Genomic DNA, 23,523 nt, shown 5'->3' with positions numbered 1-23,523 from the left:
CCTTTGCTGGGTCTAATAAAGGGACAAGACTCACGGGGGGGGGGGGGGGGGGGGGGGGGGGCCTCTCTCAGGCCACTGCCTGACTTCTCTGAAGACAAGAAACATAGACAAAAGGAAACCCCAAAGCCTCAGCAAGGCACAGTTAAGCAGAACCCCCTAGGCCTGAGATGTAGGTGGAGTGGGGCTCTGAAACTTAGTGATGGCTGATTCCAGCTGAAGAGCCAGCAGGGTGAAAGCTCAAGCCCTCACCAAGTATCTGTCTCACACGGTGGCCACTTTGCTGGGAGACCTGAGGATGCACAGCAGGTCCTCTCCACTCATGCCCTGCCATGCAGGTACTGCGGTCTGGGGCTTCCTTCTCTGTCAACCACAAGATGGGTAGGGACCAAAGTGCTGAAGTGCTGAAGGCATTGTCCCCAGACCCTCCTCAGGCAGAGGCTGTTGTCCTGAGTACAAGGACAATGAAGGCACAGACAGGCAAAACCTACACACTATTGTCGTTTGAGCATTCACCCAACTCATCAATTCAACAAACATTTATTAAGCGCCTATGTGTGCCAGGTCCTAGGGACCCAGAGCTGTACGGTGCTTAGGTCCTGCCCTCAAGCAGCTCACAGTCTAGGGGCAGACAGTAAACACACAAGTGACAATGTGCCATGAAGTGTGGAGGAAGGATGACAGAGTGCTGGAGCACACAGGGTGACTGCTGAACACTTCCTGGGCAAGGGTCGGGGACAAGCTCAGTGCCATGGCAGTGCCTTGCACCTTGGCGCAACATCACCAAAACCTTGAAGGCTGGTCCACAAAGGACCTGGGGACTGAATGGAAGCAAAGCCTCTTTTGCTTCCCAGGAACAGCCCTCAGCATCCCTGCCTGCCAGCACCTGCGGTGACTGAGGGAGCTGTTCCCTAATTCCAGGGGCCAGTGAAGGGGCAGCTACCCAGGGGGCAACTTCCAGGAGCCTTGATGGGCTAGGAACAGAGAACTCACTGCTTGTACCACCCGGCCCTGGGCCTCTATTCTCAGTGTTTCTGAGCGGGTTTGAGACTGCTTCTTAACACTGTGGAGAGGCCCTTAATTCCTGTCTGTCACTAGTCTTCCTTCTCAGGTGCCAATTACATACAGCCTTGCTGGCTGCTGTCACAACAGGCCACAGCAGGAGGCCCTACCCTCAAGACATTCACAGCCTCCGCACCAGCTCAATGAGCTGCTGGATGTTTTTGTTTTGGTTGGACAAGCCATTCCTGATGTTTTCTAGCAGGCATCTCTTCAATTCAAAGATGGCCTCACTGTAGCCCAGGCTCACAGCGGCCATGGGTGGTGCTCCATGCCACAGGGCTGGGATGTGCCAGACGTGCTGCCTCTCTGCCAGGCCTGCCAGTGTCCGGAAGCTACCACCCTGCTTCTCCATGTGGGTAGCAGCCCTGCTCAGGTCGCTGGGCGGATCCAGGAGCTGCCTCCTGTCTCTCGGCTTGGGACTGGGGACGGAGAAGTCATGAAGGTTCTGGTACACAAACTGATAGTTGGGCATGTGCCCCGTTTTTTCTAACCTTAGAAAAGCATGAAGAATAGCTGGTGGAATGTCCTTCGTCTCAGCTAAACTGACCACAGTGACATTACTTAGCCCCATTAGCAGCGTGGCCAAGGAAGCCTCCAGTTCGAACCTGTCTCCAGCAGAGGCCAAGGCCCCACTGATCAAACCCCCAGAGTCGATTACCAGGATTTGGTCACAGCCCAGGTCCTGGCTGAAGCCCTCAGCTACAGGGAGGAGCTGCATGAAGGACCCCCGGGGACTACAGCTCCTCCCTGTGGCAAACCGCAGGCCAAACATGGTGTTAAGGAGTGTAGATTTCCCTGTGCCTGGCACCCCCAGAGCAGAGAGAACCACTAATCGAGATCTCCTGTCTAGGCGAACATGCAGCTCCTTGAGAAGCCCAGTGACCCAGCGAACAGGGATGCTCAGGGTGGCCCCATCGACCAGCTCCAGAGGCAGCCCACCCAGCAGCAGTTCCACAGCCAGGCCTGGGAAGTGGGCAAAGCGCCTCTGGCCAGCAGGCAGCCTCCCTGCCTCCACCAGGCAGCTCTCGGCCTCATAGAACTGCCCCATCTCCCGCAGAAAGTGCTCCACTCCCAAGGGCTCAGGCCAGAGCGGCTCATTCAAGTCTGAGGCCCCACCAAGTTTCGGTCTCAGGGTGAGGAGGGTCTCTGGAGGCTGTCGTGGCCGAGGTGAGCCTAGTCGGGCTAGCCCCCACTCCATCCACCTCAGGAAGTACTGCCTCTCACCCGGGGAGGGGCTGCTTATCCCCAGGATGAACTCCCGCACCCCTGAGGTGGGCTCCTGGCCATTCTGCTGGACCCGGAGCTCCAGGACCCGCCGTCTCAGCTCAGCCCGGTGCTTCTCCGGGGGCTCCGAAAGCCACTGGAGCTGGCAGAACTCCCTTTCAACTTGGGCTGCCTTCCTGGCAGGGTCCCCCTGCAGCCTCAGCTCGTCCCTCTTGTAGGCATCCACATCTTGGATCTTCCTGATGATCTTCTCCATCCGGTCCTTGGCCTTCTGACACTCCTCACAGTCCTCGTCAACCCTGAGGCCCAACTTCCGGGCCGCGTGTGCCATGTCCTCCACAGACACCCGCCTGCAGGGAGAGCGGGCCACACCGCATATGATCGCTCGGATCCGCCTCACGAAGCTCTCGCTGTCGGTGCTGCTGACCTTCACGAGGACGTGAGAGTGGTCGATCTTGAGCACAGGGATCAGCCTGTTGAGGAAGCGCAGGTTGGTGTTCCGTTTCCCGCGGTAGGGACTCAGGATGAAGTAGTACTTTGTGGTTGACTCCTTCATGGAGTACAGCAGTTTGTATTCCTTCTTACTGATGTTGTCAGTCAAAATAAACACAGCGGAGGAGACTTCTGTCAAGAGCTTGAACTGCAGCCAGTGAGACCCAATGTCACCTCTCAAGTTCAGAAAGGCCATTGGCTCTGGGAAAACATCCAGGTCCTCCTTACCACTGGGGAAAAACCAGGAGATTTCTACTAACCCATCGGCAATCTCTCGAGGATTGGTGCCTAAATTGAGGTCCCGATGCCAGAAGCAGTCCCACTGCCGGCGGGCCGGGCTGAGGATGGCATTGAGCAGTTGGGACTTGGAGTTGCTGCTGACATCCATGCGCACGAAGGCAAAGGTGGGCGCCCTGGACAGGACCGCACTGTCTTCTCGAAAACTCCCCAGGCCCCGCGGGGGCTGGAAACACCACGTCCGCACAACCCCCCGCAGGGCCCAGAGCAGAAAGGTGTGGTAGTGGTTTTCTGAGTCGGGCAGCACAAGCGGGAGGGCGAACTGGCAGAGGGACATCTTCAGCAGGACCTCCTGCTGCAGGAAGGCGTCTGAGGACAGCAGGAGGGCGCAGAGGAGGTCCAGGGGGTTCACAGGCGTGTCAGGCATGGGCAGCTCAGAAAAGGAGTAGATGTCATCGGCAGCAATCTCCTCAGCTGGGTCCCAGTAGATCATCTCCTCCTCCATCTGGCTCTCTTTCTCTGCCGGCCAGGCATCTGGAGGCATGTCCAGCACCATGGTGGTGTTCCTGGCCTCGGCATTAAGGGCCTGCAGCTTCCTGAGGAAATGCCAGGGAAGGTCCTTGGGGACCTGAGGAGCCCAGTTCTTCATGCTGTCAAAGCTGATCTGCAGGGAGTCCTGGAGGGTGAGCTTCTGGACCTGGTATGTCTCCAGTCCCAACAAGGACAGCATTTCCTGAAGCCTGCTTCTGTCCACTGCAGGAAAAACAAAGACATCAATGTTCAGCCTTTGTTCTCAAGTCAGGATCTAGGTAGAGCTGGAGAAAAGCCTAGCAGGGAAGGGTTGGAGAAGACATTCCTCAGAATAGGAGGCAGGTCCAGGGGACCAGGATATGCTGGGAATCAGGGCACAAGGTAAAACCCTCTACATAAGAAGGTAAAATCACCTAACTAAAATGTATCAGACATGAACTACATAGGAAGGAAGATAGGCTGGCAAGATGACTGGGTAGTTTAAAGCACATACTGCTTCTCCAGAGCAAAGCAAAAGGCCAGAGTTCATTTCTCAGCACCCTCTTTAGGTAGCTAACCCTCCTTATAACTCCAGCTCCAAGGATCCCACAGCCTCTGCAGGCACCGACATCCACATCCACATCCCCACACAGACACAAACAACCAGACACATAACTAAAACTAACCCACAGCCAGGCATGATGATTCATGTCTTTATAGGGAAGCAGAGGCAGACAGATCTCTTACAAATTCAAGGCTAGCCTAGTCTTCGCAGAGCATCCCAGGCCAGCCAGGATCAAACAGAAAGACCCAATCTTAAAGAAAGAAAGAAAAACAGAGATGGGGTGGGAAGGGAGGGAGAGAAGTGAGGGGGAACAGAGAAACTGAGGAGTTATATTTAGAAGTCAAGAGAGTTCATGTTAATGCAGTGATTTTTAGTTTTTCTAGATAGCTGCAACATCTAACTCTGAGCTCAAACATAAGCAATTAAAATGAGCTGCACATGTTCTCTAGGTGCTGAACTCCACTTCTCAGACCTTCTCCACTTCTTAGACCTTCTCCACTTCTCAGACCTCTCCACTTCTCAGACCTCAAACCAGCTACAAGGTCATCTACCCCTCATGCTCTAGCCCAGTCAGGAATCTGGGGGGCATGTTGGAACATGCCTGGAACTCTAGCACTCAAGAAGTTGAAACAGGAAGATTGATGCAAATTCAAGATGAGCATGGGATACATAGCAAAAAATTGCCTCAAAATCTGGAGGAAAAAAATGTCACCAAGAAATTCCCATGAGGGTAACAACCACTATTTACACTCTGGGTTGCCGGTAAATGATTTTGGGGATTTTTTTGGGGTTTTTTTTTGGGGGGGGGTGTTTGTTTTTATCTTTGTTAATAAACTAGAGACTATTTTTAAAGGAAAAGAGCAACCACTGCTCAGCACCCTTTTGCAAATCCAAGACCAAAACTGGACTGGCTTGTGTTGTGATTTGGGACTTTTGTGGTGCTGAAGATGGGGGAGCCCTCTGCATGCCAGGCAAATGCTCTACCATGAAGCTATATCTCCAGCTTTATTCATGTATCAAGATATATAAACATATATATATATTTACATTTTTATTCTTAAGTTTTAAAGTTTTATTTTTGTTTGTTTTGAAACAAGATTGTTCTATATAGCCCTAGCTCTCCTAGATCTCACTATATAGCCCTAGCTATCCTTAATCTATGTAGACCAGGATGGCCTCAAAATTATAGATCTATCTGAGCACTGGGATTAAAGGTGTACACCACCACACCCAGTGAGCTCTTGATATTTTTAAGACAGTCTCACTATGTACCTCATACTAACCTCAAAATTATTAGTGTACCTGTAAACTATCACTCCCTGTATAGTTACTTGAGTTTTAGTGACTGTGAAGAATATTCTTAGTTGTCAACTTGACTACATCTGGAATTAACTAAAACCAAAAAATGGAGGGGCACACCTTAAGGGATTTTTGCTTAATTTTAAGTGGGAAGACCCACTTCTAATCTAGATCTTTGAGGTGGTAAAACACACCTTTAATCCAGATCTCTTGAGGTGGGAAGACCCACATCCGATCTGGACCATGCCTTCTGCTAGAAGCCTATATAAAGACATGGAAGAAGGAAAGTTTTGCTGTCTACCATTTCTATATATAATTCTGTAAGTTCTGTTACTCTAGAGATCCCTGACTAATGCAGTAACAACAAAACATCTGGTGTTGACTGATGCCTGGTACACACTGAATGTTTAGATATTCAAATGTCACCCTATATAATGCAAACTTTATAAGTTAATGATCATAAAAGTTCTAACTGTATCCAGATCTTGGCCTGGCATCTTACCAATGTTCATATCCAACATAAGTGGTTCACTTCTTATTTATGTATTTATTTATTTTGCAGTACTGAAATAGACCTCACATGCTAGGCAGTACTTTACCACTGAGCTATATCCATAACTCTTTTTTCTTCTTCTTTCAAGATGGAGGTGGGGAGGAGGTGAGGGTGTTCCCTAGTCTTGTCTCAAATCTGTGAACAGATTCAATCTTTCGCCTCTACCTTGGGACTACAGGCATACAACACTGTAAGTATCCAATAGCATTAGTTCTAGGGCTCAGAACTCTAAACTTATTTGCACACATGAGCTATGGCACATGAATACAGGTGAGAGAAAAACCTGTAGGAATCCTGGGGATCCAACTTGGTAGCTCGCATTTTTACCTCTGAGGCATCTTGCCAGCTCAGGGCTCCAAGTTCTACAGCAATATGGTAGAAGGACCACTTGAGAAGTTACAGGGGGCCTGTAAATTGTTTTTAAAACAGAACAACTAGCCTGGTATTATTGTTCAGCAGGTAAACCATTTGTCTCCAAACCTGATGATCTGAGTTTGATCCCTGGAAGCCACATGGCAGAAGGAGAAAACAGATCCCCAAATTGTCCTCTAACCTCTATACACCCCCACATGCGCACACACACATAAATAAAAAAACCTTAATTTTAAAAAAGATTTAGTTTTATTTTCTCTATATATGAATGGGTGTTTTGCCTGTATTATGTGCATGCAGTGTCCAAGGAGGCCAGAAGAGGGCATCAGATCCTTCTGGAACTGGAATAACAGCGTTACTAGCCATCAAGTGAGTTCTAGAAACCAAACCCAGGTCCTCTCCAAGAGCAACAAGTGCTCTTAACCACTGAGTCATTTCTCCAGCCCCAAATAAATATAATTATAAAAATAAAGAAAAACTACACAGGAGGACTGCTCTATGGCAGAAATTCTACATCGCTCTTCCTCAGGTTTCCTTGTTATGCCCAAATGAAGCCAGGGATACACAACAACCATTGCTGTTTAAGTAGCATGATTATCAAAGCCGCTTGGGAAAACCACAAAAACAACCTCTTTCTACATATGTATCCATATCTGGCATCTGGCCCATAGGAGACCATTCAGCAACTCTAGGTCCAAGTCTGCCAATATGCCAACGAAGCTATTGCTAGAGTTTCTAAATCTAGATAGCTAGGCATTAGAATCACTTCAGGAACTTGTTAAAAATAAGATAATGGGAAAGCCTCCACTCACAAAGACAGTAACTCACAGTGGCAGTATAGACAAGTTAAAGGAAGAAATGGTTACTCCATAGTAAGTTCCTGAGTGGTTTGGTTTTTAGCAACATTACTAATAGTCATAGACAAGAGGGGTCAGAGTCAAATACCCACATGATTTGATACAGTCAAGTTTAAGAACTAGCTACCTATACGGTACTCTCCTCCGGTAGAATGGAAAGCTGAAAAAGAAAGAGAAAATGTATACCTGTTGGGAAGTCATTGTCCTGAGCTTCGTTTGTACCATCTATGAGAAAAAGCAAAGGAAAATAAAGAGAATTAATCTAATAATATGATAATAATGTCAAATAGACTGACAAAAAGTAAATTAAGTGAAACAAACCCAAACCCTTTTTTTAAACCAAAATGGCAATTCCTTGAAATTTTAACAATATAAAAATATAAAACCATCAGGTCCTAGTTATTTTTCACTTTGTACTTATACCCTCTCCTTCCCCAACCCAGTTTGTTCCAAGTCCCATAGTTTCTACCTCCATAGTGGAACCCGCAGTCACCTCCTTCCATTTCTCTCCATTCCAAATCTAGAAAGAAAGGTACAGACATTTCACCTCAGCAGCAAGTTAGAGCCTTTCCACGAAGAAGTCTGGAGTGGCTTTTGTTGACTGTTGGTACTACAGGTTGAGCACTCAGGATCGCAAGTGTCTCCAGGTTAGATTTTGGAATAAGCCAAGTTTAAACAAACACAAAGGCTGGAAATATAGCTACAGCTATAATATTTTTTATTTACCAACCTTATGATTCCCCCCATAATTAATAGATAAATGTTTTTGTTTGTTTTTTTGAGACAGGGTTTCTCTACATAGCACTGGCTGTCCTGGAAGACCAGGCTGGCCTCAAACTCACCGAGATCTACTTGCCTCTGGCGCCCAATTGCTGGATAAAGCTAACATTCTAAACTGTCTTTTTTGATGAGTTTTCTGGAGATGAATATAGGGACAAGAGAGACAAAAATGGAGGGGTGCTTTTGGAAGCAGGATGATTTGAGTGAAAACACAAAAGGACTCAAGAATCAAATCACAATGTCCAGTAATTAAAAACATACTTACTCAGTGAAAAGAAGATTCTAAAAAAAATTTTTTTCCCAAAGAATTCAAAATGCAGTGTGAAGAGAAAAAATAACTAGAGAAGAAAATAACAGCCAAATATAGGGGTTGGAAAGTCAACTCAGAGGTTAAAAGCACTTGATACTCTTACAGAGAAGACCAAGGTTCAATTTCCAACACCTACAAGGTGCTCATAACTGTCTGTTACCCCAGTTCCAGGGGTACAACGCCTCCTCTGGCCTCTGCGGGCACTGCACACATGTGGTGTACACACATGCAGGCAAAACACTCATCTACATAATTTTGGTTTTGATGTTTTTGTTTGATGTTTTTGTTTTTCTGAGAAGGGGTCTCTATGCAGCTCTGGCTGTCCTAGAACTTGCTATGTAGGCAAGGCTGGTCTTGAACTCACAAAGACCCATTTGCCTCTGCCTCCTGAGTATTGGGATTATAGGTGTGCACCACTATGCAAGGTTGATAGTTTTTTTAAGAGGCTGGCATGAGAGGCTGAAGAGATAGCTCAGCGGTTAAGAGCACTGACTGCTCTTCCAGAGGACCCATGTTCAATTCCCAGCACCCACGTGGCAGCTCACAACTGTCTGTAACTCTAAGATCTGACACCCTCACACAGACATACATGCAGGCAAAATGCCAATGCACATAAAATAAAAATAAATTATATATTTAAAAAAAGAGGCTGGCATGATGGCACATGTCTGTAATCCTAGGCTGCCCATCAGGAAGGCAGCAAGTTAAAGGACCAACTGGGTTACACTGGGCTTCAGACCAATATGTACACTTTAACAACGTCTTGAAAAAAGGCAAGGAGGGGGTGTGAATGTGACTCAGTGACGAGTCGTACATATCAGGTCTTAATGGGCACAGGGCAGAGTATGGCCCAGGCTCTACCACGGAAATGCCATCCTGTAAGAACTGTCCCAAGCCCAGGTGGAGCGTTAAAGCATTTTCACCAGAACCAAGTGATCTTTCCCTCCCGATTTACTCTAGTGCCCAACACACACTCACTAGTTGTCCATCAAGGTGTAGGACATTTGTTACTGAGCAGTAAATGGACATCTACCACGTGACACCTTGAGGCTGTTAGCACTGGTTAGAATAAAGCTCATAGATGGTCCCCCTATCTCACACCATACACAACAAATTAACCTAAAATGGATAAATAATCTAAATGTAAGAATTAAACATCATGAAACTCAAAGCTGGGTGGTAGTGGCACACGCCTTTAATCCCAGCACTCAGAGGCAGAGGCAGGTGGATGGCTGAGTTCAAGGCCAGCCTGGCCTACAGAGCAAGCAAGTTCCAGGACAGACAGCTACACAGAGAAATCCTGAATTTACACACACACACACACACACACACACACACACACGCACGCACGCACGCACGCACGCATGCACGCACGGTGGGTGGTAAACACAATGGGACAAAACATTTACACAGTATGTATCTGTGTTTCCAGGAAAGGTCTAGTTAGTATTTGCAGAACTTAATAGCTTTATAACAAAAGAAACAATAACGCCAATAAAAAGCATACAAAGATTTGAGCATCTTGAGATGGAATCTTTTTATAGAGAGAAAAAGAAAAGCCTTAAGCTTCTTTGAGAGGTCCACAATCCAGCTCAGGAAGAGTGTAGACTCCAGAATCCCAATAGACAGAAGAAACTTATCAGTCTCAAAACGGGCCCCAGTCAGAGTTTACCTGCAATTGCCACGGATGTCTGGCTCTCGGAAGGCTTTACTTCTGGGGCCACTTCTCCCAGATCTGAATGCCTGAAAATTTTTCAGAAGAAAATGATCATTAAAATAATGTACTGCCACTTTCACCTAATCAAACTGGCTGCATAGAAAAATCTTCTGGGAAACCTTTAAAAACTATAAACTCAGGCTGTTAAAATGGCTCAGTGGTAAAGAGCACATACTGCTCTTCTACAGTTCCCAACACCCACACATACACATATAAGAATAAAATCTTTTCAAACTGTAAACTCTGGGTCCATCCCAGATCCATGAATCAGCCCCTGAGAGCTGGTCCTGGGCATCTCTGCTTCTGAAGTACTCTCTAGGACTCCAATGTACAGCCCAATAGAGACACACTAGCCTGGAAATAGACCCACGGCTGCTGGCCACTCAGAGAGACGTAAAAGCATACATACCCTTTGACCAGTAATTCCACTTCTATCCTAAGGGAAAAATGAAGACTTAGTTACAAAGAGGCTGCTGTGAGCTTGACATGCAATAGCAAAAGCTGCCCAAGTCCAGTGGCAGGAACCTCAGTCCTGTTCTGCAATCAGCACACAACATTCTCTGGGCTTCTTTTTGTGAGCAGAGCAATTTTAGATGAACTATTATGGGAAGACACTAAAGGCATGCAAATTAGTAGGGACTAAGTTACAGAATAATGTAATATAAGTATGATTGAATGACGTACGTTTAGAGAGAGATCTAGAAGTGTGTCCATCACAAGCTAGGGAACACAAACAAACATGTCTATAGTGTGAACTATGTGTGGTAGCACAGACCTGTAACCCCAGCACTCAAAAGGCTGAGGCAGGAGTATCTCAATTTCAAGGCCAGCCTGGTGACATAGCAAGACCCTGTCTCAAACAAACACACAGTGCAGACAAGAAGGGGTGATCTTGTTTGTTTTCCTTGTGTGCATGTGTGTTGTTGGGGTACAAATCCAGGGCTATCCACATGTTAAATGTTCTACCACTAATCTATAACCCCCGCAACCCAACACTATAGAAGCTGAGGAAGGAGAATTATGAGTTCCAAGCCCAAACAAGGCTACAAAGATAGACCTTGTATCCAAAAATAAAATAAAAATTTTATCATAGAAATAACAAACACGAGCCAGAGAGATGGCTCAGCAGGTCAAAGTGCTTGCCACACAAACCTGACACTTGAGTTCCATCCTGACAACCCACGCAGCGACATTCCTACACCCCAGAAGTCCTCTGGCAAGAGGTGAGATCTAAGGCAGAGACAGGGGACTAGGCCAGCCAGTCTATGGTAACAAAACAGCAGAGGAGAGACCCCATCTCAAAAGCAAGATGGAAGAAGAAAGCAGACTCTGGAAGAGCTGTCCTCTGATTTCCACATGAGCACTGTGGCATGAGAGTGCCTGTACATACATACATACACACACACACTCATGCATGGCCACCCACATGAGCACACATGCACACATACATGCATACGTGCACACACACATAAACACAAGTGCATACATGCATTCACACACACAATTTTTTAAAAACGAGAGCAAGTAGCCGGGCAATGGTGTTACACACCTTTAATCCCAGCACTGGAGAGTGGGGCGGGCGAGAGGCGGCATGGACACAGAAGCAGAGGCAGGTGGATCTCTGAGTTCAAGGCCAGCCTGGTCTACAGAGTGAGTTCCACAACAGCCAAGGGCTACACAGAGAAACTTAGAAGAAAACGAGAGAAAAGAAAAGAAAAGAAAAGAAAAGAAAAGAAAAGAAAAGAAAAGAAAAGAAAAGAAAAGAAAAGAAAAGTGGGAACAAGCAAACCTGAGGTGAAGATTCTGACTGAAGATGAACACACAAATACTGGGCAGAATTTACAAAACTTGCAAGGGCGCTGGGTTGAACTGTGACCTCTACATTCATATTCAAGTGTGTGCACATGCCTATGTCTCTGCACGTCTGCTATATGTGTCTGTTTCCTAACCGTGTCTGCTGAAAGAGGCGGCAAGCAAAGACAGAGCAGAGCACTGTAGTGTCCTCTAACGTCCCTCCACACAGGAGAACTCAGAACCCCTGGAGATGCTGGCACTGTGGTGTCCTCTAACGTCACTCCACACAGGAGAACTCAGGACCCCTGGAGATTCTGACTAACACCCAACTGAGGGGGAGAAAAGGACCAGAGCGTCTAGGTGTAAACAACAGAAACTCTGCCAAGTCTTGGGGACATCTCTGGATTCATGCAGTCGCTCAAGGGACTCCCACTGGCCAAAGCTGGAATAACACAAGCAGGAAAAGAATGAAATACAGTAATTAAAATGACAGAGCTGGATTGATGGCTTAGTGATCAGGAGCACTCACTGCTCTTGTAGAGGACCTGGGTTCTATTCCCAAAACCTACATGGTGCTCCAGTTCCAGGGGGCCCTCTTCTAACACCAAACAGGCATATGGTGCATATAAGACACATACGCAGGGAAAACACTCATATGTATAAATAAATCTAAAAAAGAAAACACTAAAGACCAGTTCAGTAGTGGTGGCGCATGTATAAATAAATCTAAAAAAGAAAACACTAAAGACCAGTTCAGTAGTGGTGGTGCACGCCTTTAACCTCAGCATGCAGAAGGCAGAGGCAAGCAGATCTCTGTGAGTTCACCTAGGGCTTCACAGTGAAACAAACAAGAGAACCCAAAAACAAAACACAGAAAAGAATCAGTCCGTACAGGCAATAAATAGCTCAAGCACTCTATATAGCAGGGGGGACCCTAGGATGACTGTGGCTTATAATAAGTTTTGGTTTTACTCAATTACTGGGTAAGCCTCAGTAAAACATTTCACTATTAGGACAAGGATTTATACTGTATCAAGCTGATAATAGATAAATAAATAAATAAATATTAAAAAAATCTCAAGCACTCTTGCTCACAACAGAATAATAAATATGGAGGAGTTTTGACATTAACTGTGCCATCAAGCCCAGCGGTGGTGGTACACACCTTTAATCCTAGCATTTGGGAAGCAGAGGCAGGTGGATCTCTGATTTCTAGACCAGCCTGGTCTACAGAGTGAGTTCCAGGACAGCCAGGACTACACTGAGAAATCCTGTCTCCAAAACCAACCAACCAACTAACAAAACAGAATAGGACCCTTCAACTGCTGAAATCAGAGTGGAGTCAAGTCAAAGTGAATGGTCAACAGGGCTCATGAGGAGCGAGCTGCTCACCCAGTCTTAGAGTGTCCCTAGGAAGGGAAGAAAAGCCACCGGTAATTTCAACAGCGCTCACGTGACACTTCCTGAGTTGATCCACACTAATCTTAATAATTAAGTCAGGCCTTAGTGTGTACCCACTGTGGTCTCCAAAGGAAGGACCTAATACCCTGGCAGTGTTCTGTCAAGAAGGCAAAACTGGGCCATCATAACAAACTGAAAACAAATGACATTATACCAGAGGGTGAGAGATAAAGTATCTCAAATGTCATAAGACAAAGGAAACATTCCAGAAAACCAAACACAACAGCTGATCCTAGAGTATATCCTGAAGAAGAAATCTTGGGGTGAAATAAAAATATGGGTCTAATCAACGGTAACTATGCTATGGTTATATAACAGGGTATCTTGTTTCTTAGGAAACAGACACCGAATTGCTTAAGGGAACACACCAGGAAGACAGCAACCGATTCTCCCTACAGGCTGGATGTACTTGGTCTCTCCAAGTTCAGTATGCTGAAAGTCTAAAACCAATGTCATGGTATTTGGAGCTGGGCTTTGGGAAGGCGATTAGAAAAACTCTCAAGAATGGGATTACTGAATTACAAAAGAGGCCCTCGGCGAAAAGGAGAGCCTGGCTGGGATGTAGGCCAATGGAGTGCACTGCATGGCATGTACAAAGCCCTGGTGTGAGAGCAGGACTACAGAGTGAGACCCTGTCTCCAAGAAGAAAAGGAATAGAGTAAGTAGGTCAGCGAGATGCTCAGCAGGTTGAGGTACCTGCTGCCAGGTCTGACAATCTGAGTTCAAGCCCTTCAATCCACGTAATGGAAGGAGAGAACAAGTTGTCCCCTGACTTCCACATGCCTGCATGCACACAGGTAAACACACAAGTACACATGCACTCATGCAGGTACACACACAAATACAGTAAATAACTAAAACATAAAAGAAGTGTGTCTGGTTAAACATAGTTCCTCAGAACAGAAACTGAGCCTGGCTCAGAGGCCCGAAGACACTGCCAGAGGATCTCAGCAGGGATGAACCAGACAACAGGTTTCTACAGCTCAGGACTTTGGTCCAGCCATGTTCCGAGGCTGGACACTCACCCTAGGACATGTATTCTGGCCAGTACTCAAGACAGAAATTTGACTTCACCCTTTCTGTTCCACACAGGGAACAGTAAGCAAGCAGCAAAGGATGGCCTTGCAATCGCGCTCACAGGAAAGTGTGTGTTGGCAAGCTCTGGGCTCCATTCTCACTGGCAAACCACGTCACAACTGAGATATACAAACCATGGCTTGTGGATCCATCACTGCTCCTGAAATACCAGGTTTAACTGGAGGCAGAGCCAGGCTCGTGGCTACAGCCTTCAACCTACAGCTTCACTAAATATATGATGCCTTCTAATAGTTTAATGGACTGATTGTGTCCTCAAAATTCTTATGCTAAAGTCTTCACCAACGTGATTATATTTGGACTTGAGTTCTATAAGTAACTTAAGATCAAAGAAGGCTACAAGGTGAGGCCTTCGTGTGATGGGACTGGTGACCTCTAAGGGGGGGCCGCTCTCCCCTGAAGACACAGAGAAAAGGCCCCCACCAGAAACCAAATCCCATGAACCTAACCTGCTATCTCAAGATCTACGTGAAAAGTCAACGGCTGTGACTGATGCGTCCAGTTTATGGTATCCTAGAGCAGCTCCCGTGGCTCCCAAACCCATACTACAAGGTGGAAAGCAGGGTTCAGAGAAGTGGGATAAAGACTGTCCACATCATCAAATATGAGCTACTTCCTTTCTAGTACACGTCGTTATTGATGATTTTGCAAAGTTTTTCAGCTTTTAAGCCCACAGTGAGTGTGTACGTGTTCCCATCAGCCCACAGTGAGCACGTGTACCCATCAGCCCACAGTGAGCACATGTACCCATCAGCCCACAGTGAGTGTGTACGTGTACCCATCAGCCCACAGTGAGCACGTGTACCCATCAGCCCACAGTGAGTACGTGTACCCATCAGCCCACAGTGAGTGTGCACGTGTACCCATCAGCCCACAGTGAGTGTGTACGTGTACTCATCAGCCCACAGTGAGTGTGTATGTGTACCCATCAGCCCACAGTGAGTACGTGTACCCATCAGCCCACAGTGAGTGAGTACGTGTACCCATCAGCCCACAGTGAGTGTGTACGTGTACCCATCAGCCCACAGTGAGTGTGTACGTGTACCCATCAGCCCACACTGAGTGTGTATGTGTACTCATCAGCCCACAGTGAGTGTGTACGTGTACCCATCAGCCCACAGTGAGTGTGTACGTGTACCCATCAGCCCACAATGAGTACGTGTACCCATCAGCCCACAGTGAGTGAGTACGTGTACCCATCAGCCCACAGTGAGTGTGTACGTGTACCCATCAGCCCACAGTAGGCACAAACGAACAAAGGAGCTTGACTTAGCGTAAGCACAACTAACCACTCATCAACTGTAAACATCAAGGTTACTAACTGCCTTGGATTATAAAGAACACCTTTATTTTTGAAGTTCCCTTCCTCTTATGCCCTACATTTCCAGAAAGTGGCAAGGTTCCTCTCCTCCTAGGGTGCTTACTGGGGACCCTCATCCTAAACCAAAACAATATCCCAAGACATTTGCTCTGCCTCCAAAGCCTTACTTTATGAGACATGTATGTTTAAAATCCCTCTGGATGTGGGTTGTGGGTTGAACTGTGTGTGACCCTACTTGGAAACAGGATCCTTGCAAGCCTAATTAGCTAAATTAAAATAAGGTCAGTCAGGTAAGGAGGCTCATGTCTGTAATCTAAGCTCTTAGGAAGCTGAGGCAAGGGGTTTATGGCTAGTTTGATGACAGCCTGAACTATCTAGTGAGTTCAAGTCCAGCCTAAGCTATAGAGTAAGAGTTTGACTCAAAAAAAAAAAAAAAAAAAAAAAGAGTAACTCATGATGGGGTAAAGTGGGCCCTTAATACAATGGGCATTGTCCTTGTGAAGAGAGGGAGACTTGGACACACGTGAAGGATGGCATATGGCAACAGGGTGGAGACCGCAATGACACACGTGCAATTCAAAAAAGCCAAGTACTGTCAGCAGCCATCAGAACTTTGGGGTTTTAAGGCCTCCAGAACGGTGAGAGAATAAACATGTTGTCAGGTACCTCTCTGTAGTTGGTGTACAGCAGTTTCCTCCCAGATTACCTCTCTGTAGTTGGTGTACAGCAGTTTCCTCCCAGATTAAAACCTTCCATCTTGGAAGGAAACTTCTTAAGGCATGGTTGGAAAGAGAAAGGGAAAAGAGAATATTCTGGAACCAGGTGGAACACCCTATCCTTCAGAAAAGCTCCTTTAAGACAAAAAGTAAACAACCCAAAATAGATTCAGGAAGTCCCTGAAACTGAGATGATTCACTGGGCCCCTCCCTCCCAAGAATAAACAGAAAGGACTGCTGGGAGCCACTTTCTGAGGAGCCACGCTGCACACAAGACTCTGAGACAAGCCCAGCAGCTGGAAGAAGCAGGGAGCAAACCCAGCTTCCTGGAAGAGCTCAGACCAGCTGAGGCACCTGCAAAGGACAGTCTTATCTGCTGAGCTTTCTGCAGCTATGAGTGCGCTCCAGGTTCCCAGCTTTGAGAGCTGTCACTCATGCTGGGGTGGACTTTGGTGATGCAGCTGTCTTTGAGTCATTTCTGCTCCTGTAAGCAACCCCAATAAAACTGACTGGTTCATCAAATTAGACTTCCATGGTATCAATACTTGGTCTGTCATGGGCTCCATGATATGGGGTGAGTAGATGTGTGTGCTGCATCTCCCTAGGAAAAGTCTATCACACAACAGTAGTGCCTTGTGACACCAGCCAAAGGGAACTAGCACAGTGTATGTGTGGCTCAGCAGCTGTCACCTCATTCACCTCAGTCTTTACAGATTTCTGCCTATGTGCCTGATTCTCTTCTGCTTCATATGAAAACAATGGTCATACTGTCCAGAGCCTGCCCTAATCCTGTGTAAGCCTCATTTTAACTAATCACATCTACAAGGATCCAGTTTCCAAAGTCACATTCACAGGGGCTCCGACTTCAACATACCTCATTGGGAGGACATTACTCAGCATACGACAGCACCTGCACTAAGTCTGGGGTGAAGTCATTTGTTGTGTCTATTTCCTCCAAATTGAGACATTCTCTCCTGGAGGGAAGGGGTGCTTACAAGGCTCAGGAAGCCCAGAAGTGCCTGCCACACAAGTATTGATGTGAAAACGAGGCACAGCAGTGCACATCTGTAACCCCTGCACTATGAGAGCACGGACAGGCAGATCCCTGAGGCTCAGTGGCTAACCAGTCTAGCTGAATCATTGAACTCCAGGTTCAGTCAGAGATCCTGACTTAATAAAATACAGTGAAAAGTGATCGAGAAGGCTAGAGAGATGGCTCAAAGGTTAAAGGCATATAGTGCTCTTCCAGAAGACCCGCGTTAGGTTCCCAGTGCCACATGGGGCGGCTCACAAATACCTTTAACCTCAGAACCAGGGGACCCTGGTTTTCTAGCCTCTTCAGGCATTGCACTTGGGCACAAACCCACACTCTGCCAGCCATATATACACAATTAAAAATTAAAATTAAAAATTAATTGATTAAAGAAACACCCAGTATGGACCTCTAGTCTCCACATATATGTGTATACACCACACAAACACATATACCACATACATATGTGAATGTGTGTGTGTGTGTGTGCGCGCGCGCTGCGCGCGCGCGCGTAAGAATAAGGGGCAACTGAGATGGCTCAGCTGGTAAAAGTGCTTGCTGTCAAGCATGATAACCTGAGTTGATCCCTGGTACTCACACAGTGGAAAGAGAGAGGCAACTTCCACAAGTTGTCCTCTGACCTCTACGTGTGTCCTGTGGCATGTCCCCCACTACCACCACACACACACTCATGCATACATACATACTGTTGGGGAATACTATTTTAAGGTGTGTTACTTTTGTTTATGTTGCATTTGTTTAACTCTGTGAAGCTGTGTTGCTGTGCCTGTCTAGAACACCTGATGGGCTAATAAAGAGCTGAACGGCCAATAGTGAGGGAGGAGAGAGGATAGGCAGGGCTGGCAGGCAGAGAGAGGAAATAAAAGGAGAAATCTGGGAGGAGCAAAGAAAGAAGGAACAAGAGGAAGGAGGAGGACATCAGGGGCCAGCCACCCAGCAAGCCATGGAGTAAGAAACAAAGGTATACAGGAATAGAGAAAGATAAAAGCCCAGAGGCAAACGATAGACAGGATAATTTAAAGTTAAGGAAAGCTGGCTAGAAATAAGCCAAGCTAAGGCCAGGCATTTATAATTAAGAATAAGCCTTCGTGTGTGATTTATTGGGGAGCTGAGTGGCGGGCCCCCATACAAAACCAATAAAAATACAAAGTAAGTAAGAATAAAAGCAGTAGCCAGGAGACTGCCAAGTGGAGCTCCTGCAAACTGCAGGAGGCTCCAGCAATGCAGCTTTATGAGTCACCACCCATGCTGCCGTGGCCTTTCAGTGGAACAGCTGCTTTTGAATCACCCATGTTCCTCTAAGTAAACTCTTACCCATGTTCCTGTAATTAACCCAATAAACTTGAGTGAACCCGCTTCTTTGGTCTGTCCATCAGGCACATGCCTGCAACTCCAGCCTTGGAGGGAAATGGGGGCTGAGACAGGCAGATCCCTGAAGTTCACTGGCCAGCCAGCCTAGCTGAATGGATGAATTTCAGGTTCAGTGAGAGATGCTGTCTCAACACATAAAGGTACAAAGCAACTGAAGAAAGGCACTCAGTACCAACTGTGGGCCTTCACAGAACACAGGCACACATCACACACACACACACACACACACACACACACACACACACACACACACAGAGGCAAATTCATTTGGATCAAATTTTACCTTGAAGCTCTGGTAGACTTGATTTCCCGGTCTGTGGGAAGGGGACCGTAACAGCACCCACTGCATAAGCTTGCTATGAAGATGAAACAGTCAAGACTCAGAACAGGGCTTGACAGCACACTTGCTGGAAGTGGGCCGGATCTAAATTTAAGAGCACTCTCTGACCTGGAAAGTCCCTGACTCAGAGATTCTGGTTTGTTTCTAGGTACAGAGAGGTCAACAGCAGGACTGATGATGAAGAACTACCCCACGGAGCCAGGACACTCCAGCCTACACGATCCCTGCTGGATCTCCAAGTGCACTCATCCGGGTGTCCTGGACTCCTGGCGCCTGAGTGCTGAAGGCTCACCCAGCCGTGCCCCTTATGCAGAGGCCATGGCAGCAGCTGCACAACCAAAGTGTTCCTGTCAGATTTTCCTCAAAGCGTGACAAATGTTCTGTTTTCTCCAAGTGTGGCAAGTTCGTCTCTCTCCTTTCTCCAACCCCCAGTATCTGGCCCACTCAGTCCAGACCAGACTTCAGTGGGAAAGACAAGCCCTTCCACCCCACAGATGCGTGTTGAGGATCTTCAGGAAACACAAGAGATTAAAAAAAGCCTCAGTTACTTTTTAATGTCAGTAAATGTTAGTGCAACTGCTTTTAACTGCTCCGAGGATTCCAAGCAGTGGGGATATCCTGGGGGGAGTGAGCAACTTAGACACGAGGTCTCCAGTTGAGATTCTGAAGATCAAGTAAGATCGGAGCCTGAGAAGACAGTAAGGAGAAAGAAGGGGAGAAGGCAGGCGAGGAGAAAGGACGAGAGAGGAAGGAAGAAGAAAGGCAGAGGAGGAGTGGAGAGCTGGCCCAGTGATGAACAGCGCCCACATGGCAGCTTGCAACCATGAACTCCAGTTCCGGGGGATCTGCCACCCTCATCTGCCTCCCTGTGGTGCAGTGCAGGCAAATGTTCACACACACAGAACAAGTAACAGACCTTTCCTAAAGACAGGCAGAGAGAGAAGGCTGAAGAGGGAGGGAGGGAAGGAAGGAAGGAAGGAAGGAAGGAAGGAAGGAAGGAAGGAAGGAAGGAAGGAAGGAAGGAGAGGGGACAGAGGAGGAAGCCCTGCTTAGGTTCCTTCCGGCTCGGGCACCAGCCTTGGATTCCTGTCCACTGCTGATCCCCTCCACCCCGAGCGCCACACTCCTTCCTGCCTTTGCTAAGTTTCCTCACCACAGCCCCACTCGGCCAGGCCTCCTCCTCCTGTCTAACCTGGCACCCCTGACATCTACATCCTTGGCTTCTCCCTCAGCCAGAACATCTTCCTTTCTCAGTGTGTGTGATGACCTCAGCCCAAACCAAAAGTTGACGAGTATGAGTTCACTTTCATAAAAATCAAGTGTTGTGGAATGTGAGCCCTTAGAATTCAATGTTGCCAATCAGATCAAATAAACTGGGACTGAATATTACTGAGGAAATACAAGGGGCCAGGGAGGAAGCTCCTACTTCTTAGGGAGGCTATTACGTGTGTGGAGGTCTAAGGAACTCGTAAAATCAACAGCAAAGGGCAAAATAGTGCCATTTATAGGATACTTTGGTGTAGCTATTTTGAAATGGCCACGATCTCCAACCAGGAAAGTCAACTCTTTTTGGGGGGGTGAGGAGTGGGATGAGATAAAGTCTCACTATGTAGCCCTGGTTGGCCTAGAACTCACTCTGTAGACCAAGCTGGCCTCAAACTCTCAGAGATCGACCTGCTTCAGCATCCAGAGTGCTGGGACGAAGGCTGTCCTGTCACCAGATTTCGGCAGAAAGGACAGTTCTTTGCATCTGCTCTTGAACCGTCTAGGGATACAGGCAGGCAGCATTACCTCAGACAAAATTAACCATCTTAACTGAGTATTATAACCACGCCACAGACTAGTACACAACTGTCAATTTTTAGGTATCTGTTTCTTTTGTCATAGAACGAATTCCAAGACATATTGTTAGCCAGGCGTGGTGGTTCATGCCTTTAATCCCAGCAGAGGCAGAGGAGAATCTCTGAGATCGAGGCCAGCCTGATCTAGAGTTCCAGGACAGCCAGAGGTACACAGAGAAACCCTGTCTTGAAAAACAAAGACATATTGGTGGCCAAATAGAATGAGCATGGAACAATATGACAATATGGACACTATTATGCTCTTATGTCCAGACAGATTAAAAGGCAGGCCTGGGTGGCATAAGCCTGTAATCCCAGCCACACCAGAGCTGATACAGGAGGATCACAAATTCAAGGCCTGCCTAGGCTACAGAGTGAGTTCAAGGCTAGTCTGAACATGTAGTGAGACCCTGTCTCAAAATAAAAAGTAAAAAGAGACCTAAGTAAGATGTAGTTCAGACATAGAGGGCTTACTTAGTTTCCATGTGTTCAGTTCCCCAGAACCCCTCTCAAAAAACAAAAAACAAAACACACACACACACACACACACACACACACACACACCAAAAAAAAAAAAAAAAAAAAAAAACAACCGAGCAATGAAAACAAAGGAAAGTTGGTAGAGTAATCCCCAAACTCAGATGAGGTACAGGGAGACATCTAATTTCATTTGCAAGGCTGTGAGTGTAGCAGACTACATAAACTACCACACACACGCACACACCCTGTAGTTGTACTTTCTAGAGTTTTAGTTACTTGTGGCCAACTGTATGCTAGAGATACTAACTGAAAAATAAAGAAATAAAGAATTGCTAAGTTTCAAAGTTCATATTGTTCTGAAGAGCATGAAGGTCTTCTGTCTCCAGTCCAGTCACACCCAGGACATGAATCATCCCTTTTGCTAGCATATCTTGATATATGTCACCAACTTGTTAGTCACTTAAAAATCTTCCTGATTACTAGGTCAACTGTCACAGTATCACAGCTTGTGTCCAAGTGACTCTTACTTTACTTACTAATGGCTCCAACTACAAACTGTTACTACAGTATACTGTTATGAATGTTCTATTTTTATTACTAGTTATTAATTTACAAATTAAATTTTATCAAAGGGATGTTTGTGTATAAGAAAAAAACATCTACAAGAATTTGCTAGGAGCTGGGGAGATGGCTCAGGGGTTCAGAGCATTTACTATTCTTGCAGAAGACCTGGGTTCAAGTCCCAGCACTCACACAGTGACTTACACCATCCATAACTCCAGTTCCAGGGACTGTGAAGCTCTCTTCTGACTTCCTTAGGCATTAGGCATGCGTGTGGTGCATATACATATATGCAGGCAAAACATTCATACACAAATAAATCTAAAAAGAAAAGTTTTTTTAAAGGTTTGCTGTATTAGCTGGGTGTGATAGTGTATGTCTGTAATCCTAGTACTTAAGAGGTAGAGGCAAGAGAATCAGGACATCAAGGGCATCCTAAGGCACACAGTGAGTTTGAGACCAGCCCAGTCTGCATGAGACCCTGTCTCAAACAGTTTGATATTAGCCACAGTTTCAGAGATTTTCTGGGTTTCTTGGAAGAAATCTTCTCAAGATAATGGGAAAACTGACACTAGTATTTTATAATTTATTTATTTTTATTTTATGTGCATTGGTGTTTTGCCTGCATGTATGTCTGTGTGAAGGTGTCAGATCTTAGAGTTACAGACAGTTGTGAGCTGCCATGTAGGTGCGAGGAACTAAACCCAGGTCCTCTGGAAGCGCAGTCAGTGCTCCTAACCACTGAGCCATCTCTCCAGCCCCTACACTATTATTTTAAGACAGACAGTCTTACAAAAAGTTGAAGGATGCTTGTATGCAAACTTGGCACCCTGAGTTCAACTCCAGAACTCATGGAAAGGTGGAAGGAAAGGATGGCTCTAAGTTCTCCTCTGACTCCTATGAAAAGTGTGGCATAGACACCCCACACCCAAACAGAAAATAACAATAAAAAGAAATTACGAAGAACCCGGGAATTCCAGATGGATGGCTGTAACACTGTTAAGAGTGAGAATGTCTTTGAAAATAGGATGGGTAGAGCACAGAGGGAAGGTCAGTAGTCCCAGCATTCCAGAGATCGAGGCTGGAGGATCATAAATCCAAGGCCTGCCTGAGCTACACAGTCATACCTTGTTGGAACCCCACAATAACTAGATTTTGATCCCAGGAAAAAACAGATCACCCCACCAGGCAGTGGAGGCGCATGCCTTTAATCCCAGCACTCGGGAGGCAGAGGCAGGCGGATCTCTGTGAGTTTGAGGCCAGCCTGATCTACAGAGTGAGTTCCAGGAAAGGAACAAAGCTACACAGAAAAATTGTCTCAACAAACAAAACAAAACAACAACTAAACTAAACAACAACAACAAAAAATAGACCACCCCAATACTGCACCCAATTTCAGAGAACACAGAGACTCCTAGAAACTTACATGTGAATTATGAATCAACAGTTAAACTCACAGGAAGACATGACAATGCAGAATATATGTGTTGAGGTTAGCAGAGATGGACTACAAA

At 46.4% G+C, this 23,523-nt stretch overlaps 1 protein-coding gene across 4 annotated transcripts in view; it reads right to left on the bottom strand.

Moving 5' to 3' along the window:
- Positions 1–949: 949 nt before the first annotated feature.
- Positions 950–23,523, bottom strand: part of Urgcp (upregulator of cell proliferation) — a 47,815-nt gene continuing 25,241 nt past the window's right edge. For 3 of the 4 annotated variants that reach the window (XM_059275506.1, XM_059275507.1, XM_059275505.1), the window contains 4 exons: positions 9,931–10,001; positions 7,638–7,688; positions 7,355–7,393; positions 950–3,765 (listed from right to left, as the gene is read on the bottom strand). In XM_059275506.1, coding sequence (XP_059131489.1) covers positions 1,181–3,765; positions 7,355–7,393; positions 7,638–7,671 — 2,658 coding nt within the window. In that variant the 5' untranslated portion in view covers positions 7,672–7,688; positions 9,931–10,001 and the 3' untranslated portion in view covers positions 950–1,180. Of the gene's footprint in view, positions 3,766–7,354; positions 7,394–7,637; positions 7,689–9,930; positions 10,002–10,384; positions 10,407–23,523 lie in introns of all 4 variants that reach the window. The other variant, XM_059275508.1, reaches the window with a different exon arrangement.

This window comes from Peromyscus eremicus, chromosome 10 (assembly GCF_949786415.1).
Source record: "Peromyscus eremicus chromosome 10, PerEre_H2_v1, whole genome shotgun sequence".
NCBI lineage: Eukaryota > Metazoa > Chordata > Mammalia > Rodentia > Cricetidae > Peromyscus > Peromyscus eremicus.
Note: the sequence above shows the minus strand (reverse complement) of the source record. Positions and strands in the feature narration are given on the sequence as shown.